The sequence below is a fragment of the Rhagoletis zephyria genome, unplaced genomic scaffold, assembly GCF_001687245.7.
Source record: "Rhagoletis zephyria isolate East Lansing unplaced genomic scaffold, Rhagoletis_zephyria_1.1 Rzeph_scaffold_07031, whole genome shotgun sequence".
Taxonomy (NCBI): domain Eukaryota; kingdom Metazoa; phylum Arthropoda; class Insecta; order Diptera; family Tephritidae; genus Rhagoletis; species Rhagoletis zephyria.
This window is the reverse complement of record NW_016164114.1, coordinates 11507-17378: the sequence shown is the minus strand read 5'-3', so window position 1 is coordinate 17378 and position 5872 is coordinate 11507. Positions and strand designations below refer to the sequence as shown.

At 34.7% G+C, this 5872-nt stretch overlaps 1 protein-coding gene across 1 annotated transcript; it reads left to right on the top strand.

Annotated features, from left to right (window-relative positions):
• Positions 1 to 3690: 3690 nt before the first annotated feature.
• LOC108373790 (uncharacterized) lies at positions 3691 to 5477 on the top strand. The gene is made up of 4 exons (XM_017629734.1): positions 3691 to 4239; positions 4311 to 4476; positions 4553 to 5084; positions 5217 to 5477. The coding sequence occupies exons 1-4, from the start codon at positions 3854 to 3856 to the stop codon at positions 5396 to 5398; spliced, it is 1266 nt and encodes a 421-aa protein (XP_017485223.1). The 5' UTR covers positions 3691 to 3853; the 3' UTR covers positions 5399 to 5477.
• Positions 5478 to 5872: the final 395 nt, after the last annotated feature.

The window sequence follows — 5872 nt, the reverse complement described above, 5'->3', positions numbered from 1 at the left end:
TTGCTGCCTTCGCACAACGCCTTACGCGGAAGAACTAAGGATACTCATTCAATTACCGTCGAGAGCATCGCGCGTTACGTAGTGAAACAACACACCCACACAGAAGAAACGGTTTATTTTTTAAGCACGAGTACATAAGTACATCGGAGTGGTCGTTTGCAACAAGCGAGAAAATGTTTTCAATTCGTACTACATTACGAAAAATGTTGCTATTGTCCTGAGAGTATTCATGAATTCTTGCACACCTTTTAGTTCACCAATAATTTGGGTGTTGTCGTAGGTAATGTTGTGCAATGGGGTCCGCCTGCTGAGAATTTTCCTTCATAATCTCAGAGAAAATTGTAGTATAAAGAGAGCCAATGAGAGTGATGAATACTGTTGATTGATTCTCTCAGTAACACTGGTGCAATATTTCGGAGTTGTTGACGTAGGCAACATGTTTCTGCGATAATATTCTAACGCAGCATGCTGCAAGAGGAGACCAGTGATAGTGGAAGCGCTCTGAAATATGCAAGTGTAGCAATTTAAAAATTAAAAAATGTAAGCATATAAGAAACAAATTTTTGAAATCCTTATTAATCCTTACTAAAGAATATTATAAATTCGAATGTGAATTTTTCACGCTTTACAATTTTGTGCACTGATGTCATTTCGTTCAACTTAAAATATAGGAAAGCTTTAATCTCGATTAGAAAAGACGGAGGTGCCACCTCTCATATAAACTAAATTTTTCACACTGCATACCCCCTGATATATTTATTTGAGGTAGAGTACCGGAACCCCGGTATATAAAATCCATTCCATCCACATTGGCAAACATGGGCTCCATAGGCGAAGGGGCCGTGGCACGCCCCACGTAAACTAAATTTTTCATATTGCATACCTTGAGGAAGTATATGTATGTATGTACATATGTGGTGAGAAGATAACGAATAAAGTTGACTAAATTATTACAATATTGGTATAAACCGAAAAAATTTTGAAAAGGCTTCACTTCTAGCCTACATGTAGAAGAGTTGATATATTTATGTTTAAAAATCCAAATTCAACTTAATTGAATGTAATAATTAATCTTAAATATGTATCACAACATGAGCTTCAGGCGAAAGAGGCTTTAGAAGGTAGAAGTAGTTTAAAAATATTTTGAAGAGGGTTGCCAACTGTGTGAAAAATTTTATTAAATTATACAGATATTAAACTGTCAAATGAAAGAGTGTGTTAAGAAATCTTTATTGTGAGCATTTGAGAAGTTTTTGAGTGTTTGAAGAGGGTTACCACCAAATTATTTGAAAGGTTAAATGAATTATTACAATACGGGTATCAATCGCAATAGTTTTGAAAATTTTTGATTTCCTAGCTATAGCAAGGAGGGCTGCTACTGGCTTGAAAAATTAAATTCAAATTGAATTAAGGGAATTTAATAAATTTTATCGCTATATGGGTATCAGACGAAAAGGTTTTAGGTTGAAATATAATTAATGTCGGTTAAAAAAAGAAAAGTTTGAAAATCTGTTACTTATTGGAGAGTTTAAATAAAATATGTTTCAATGAAATAAATTACACCTAACTTAACACAAGGCAAATTAGTAGTTAATATTACTGTCCGTGATTCAAATTTTTAGAATCTCATCTATACTAATAATACTATTAATTATACTGAGAACTGATTTACTTCTTGCCTAGCACTTGCTGGCTCTTTGACTGCTTTAACAGCCAAAAATCTACGCATCCCTGCTTTAGAGTACTCAATCAAAAAGGGTATTTTTTGGTAATATCAGTATCGCTTCATTTGAAATATTTACCAACAATTTTGAATAATTCTTTAAAAAAAAAGCATTTTCGACACTAAGTAAAATTTTTTGGATTGGCTACTTTTAAATTTAGGCTAGGTTTGGTGAAGCTCTTTCTTTTATATATCGCAAGGTGTGTGAGAACAAAAATTTGCAAAGCATTTAAAAGGCGTTTGTTTACATACATAAAAGTCGTCAAAGGGTTAAATTTTTTGAATGAGTTTATTTGCTGTAGTTTTTTTGTTAATGTTATTATTATCTATTTTGGTTCAAGACCTAATATGCAATAATAAATAAAAATATGTAGATACTTGTGTATGTATGTATATTACGGTGATCCAAAAAAAAAGTAAAGTTGGAATTTTAATGCTCGCAACCCCACAGGAATGTTTTATATCGAAAAATATAAAACCCTGTTATTCATTTTGAAATCAAAAAATATTTAACATTCGCTCAAGGCGCTCAAAGTTTTCCATGTCATTTATATGGAAAAAAAAAATTTCGTGGCAATGGTATAGAACAAGCCTAGGAGGTGAGAGCATTGAAATTCCGACTTTACTTTTTCACATACACTTTTAGACCACCCTAATAAACATACATACATATACACAATTAATAAAGGTAACATTGTGAGAAAACATTTTTTTAATTATACTTTACATGAATGTACATATGGAGTTAAAGATTGACCTATCTCGGTAGCCGGTTCGGAAAGGCCCTATCTCAGAAAAATTCTCAAGAACGCCCTATTTCAGAATTTGGTTGAATAACTCCAAACAGCCAAACTAAAAACAATGAAGCAACAATTAAGAAGTGATGTTTCCGCATTTAACTATTTATTTATATATACTTATGTATGTCTCTATGGACCAATATTCTATAAAAAAAAACTTTTATGTGAGCCATTATAATATAAATAAACAGCTAAATTGTTATGCAAACATATCATTACAATAATATTGAAAGGCCCTTACTCATTTTCTTTCGAAAGAACAGCGTTGCAAAAAAAGTCGGTAGATTACTCGCTATTGATTTAATAGTTATAGTTTAAAGAAACGATAACACAAATTACTCAGCAACCTTACGACCTCTGTACACTCAGTCTTATAAAAAGTTCGCGCAATTCTCTCGATTTTGTTGCACCGTATTATTATAATTTTCTTACTAAGTTTATTTTTATTCTCTCATACTTTACTAACTATCAATGGGCTGTTCAAGAAACTAGTTTTCTCTGCTGTATATGCACATCCACTTATACCTACATACGTATGCGCATATGTTTGTATGTTTTTACATTCGTGCAGTTTCATNAACGACAAAGCCGCCGAACACATATCTATGTAAAGTAAACAAGCCCCCCGCTGCATCCCTTATTCGATAATTCCGAATTAGTAATAAATTTGACAAATAAGATCTAGTTCGTTCTGCATCCCTTTTTCTATAATTCCGAACCATTTCTAAATTCGTCACTTTAGATATAGATTTCTAGTGAAAAAAACTGAAAAAAATTAGTACCACTTTTCGCCGATTTTGTACTGGTGGCTAGATCCCCACCTATCGGACTAGTTCCTTTTTGACGACAAAGACCTAGTACGGAACTAGAAATTTGATTCACTAGTCCGCGGTTTCCCTGCAGGGTATTTTGTACGCTGCACTTTTGTTTGGTATTCGGCTCATGTGCAGTGTTATAACTGCAATTTAATTTATTTTATGGTGATACATACATATGAGATATAAACTCATTGAATACTTATCTTAACATATAACATGATAAGCATTTTTATATAGATTGAAGTACCCTGCGATGATAGTATCTGTCACTATCTAAGATACTAATTGTACACAAATTATACGAACTAATTTTTAATTAAATGTAGTTTTCAGATATTTACTAATGACTTTGAGTTGTAAAATATGAGAAATTCTCAGTCACACTAGAGTGAGAAGCGTAATCGCTGCTAAAAGCTCTAACTTTTCATATTTAAAGCCACTCCATTCATGCGAAGATCGCAGAGACCAAACAGAATTCAACACGTACACTTTGAATAAATAAATTTTAAGCAATGGCACCCAAACCAGAGGAGTACAACGAAGATGAATTGGAAGCTCCAAAATGGCTAGACGGCGAATTCTTCACAAAAGTGTTGCAGAACTCCGAGCGAAATGCGTCTAAGGTGGAGGTGAAGAGCTACAAAATAAGCCCGGCCACTGTTAAGGGCGATCACTATGCGAGTGTGATGTTTCGTGCAGCCGTGGACTACCAGATAAATGGTGTTGATAAAACCAAATCGATGATCATCAAGACGATGCCAGAGGTGGAGGGGACGAAGAAGGAAATGTTGGAGAAGTATGGCATATTCGAGGTGGAGATCGGAATGTACACGCAAGTGCTGCCGCGTTTCGAAAAGTATTTGCGAGCGGTAGGCGACGATACCAAGCTAATGGCGCCGTAAGTAGAATTGCATTTGTAACTTAATTTATACTCAAGTTCTCTTCGAGTAATATTTATTCACTTCGCAGCGTACTCTATCATTCGCTGTCTCCACACAAGCTCATCGTTTTCGAAGATCTGGTGCCTCTGGGGTACAATGTGCTGCGTGGTCGTTTCGCCACTGCGGAAGAAGCGAAAGCCACTTACACAAAACTGGCCAAATGGCACGCGATTAGCCACAAAATAATGCGCGAGGTAAGTTTTCGCTGAATTTTTATTTAAGTATTTAAATATAGATTTAAAAAATCGTATCTTCCTTATTGCTAACAAGGAACCGCACTACTTCGATGAATATCGGCACAGTTTCCTCTCGCAAGATAACGTTAAAGAAAATCCTTTCTTTGGCAAAGGTATAGTATTTTTCTTGGAGATGCTGCGCAAAATGCCTGAGTTACAAGAATATTTGCCTCATTTTGAGAAACTTTTTGCAAAAGTAGATTTGATCGACGAGGCCATTGCCTCTTATACGGAATATCGCGTAGCGCCGCGAGATGATGCCTTGTATGTGCTCAACCATGGCGACTTTCACCTCAAGAATATGATGTTCAAACATAACTCAGATACTGGCAAACTGGAAGATCTGATGCTTGTGGACTTTCAGTTCTCGCATGTTGGCCCGATCACTAGTGACTTGATATATTCGATATTTATGCTGTTGGACAGCAAGCTGCGCCCGAATACAGCGGAATTTCTATACCATTACTTCAGCGTATTCAGAGACACTCTGGAAAGGCTTGGATTTGAAGGTCCGCTGCCAACCTTAGCTAAATTCCGAGAACAATTATTTCAACATAAATTTCTGGGTGAGTACATAAGTTGGACACTCTTCCCTCTCTTCCGTCCAGGGCTATCCGAAAACTCTGGTTTATTCATATTGAATAGAATTCTTCACCATCTAGACCACTGTTCATTTATTTGTCTTACTTGTCTTTTAGAACTATTTTTTATGGCATCCTTCCTGCCGATGTGGCCAGGATTTAGTCGCGGAGAAATCTCAATTGATGCGTTCGTTAAAGATGAAGAATATCGGCGTAAGATATACGAAGATAAAGAATATATTGAAGAATTATTGGTTGTGATTCCCAAATACTTACATCTGGGATACTTGGAACCATAAGCGATAAATACATATGTACATTAGACTGCATCACTCCCCATACAAAAAATAATCGGTACTATTTTTCCATTGGAATTATAAAACCTACTACATTTTAAGATGCCCACCAAAATATTTCGGAAAAATATTAAGATTTAAGTGAGCTGGACCGATTTGAAAATACTTCCGAAAATGGTTTTTTTTATGAATAAAAATAGTTTCTTAAAGATTTTTTTTGAAAAAATCCCCTCAAATGACAAAACACCTTAAGCTTAAAATAGTTTTGGCCCAGTTATTCAAGTTTTTCGTAAATCAGCCTTTGAAAAAAGTTAATAAAACAGCATCAAAAATCTCATTCTTACGATTCCGTTGAAAAGATTTTTAAATATTTTTATGCAGATTTTTTAAGCTTATTCTAATTTGTCATCTGAGGGGACTTTTTTCAAAAAGTTCTTTAAGAAACTATTTTTATTCTTAAAAAACTTCATTTGTGGA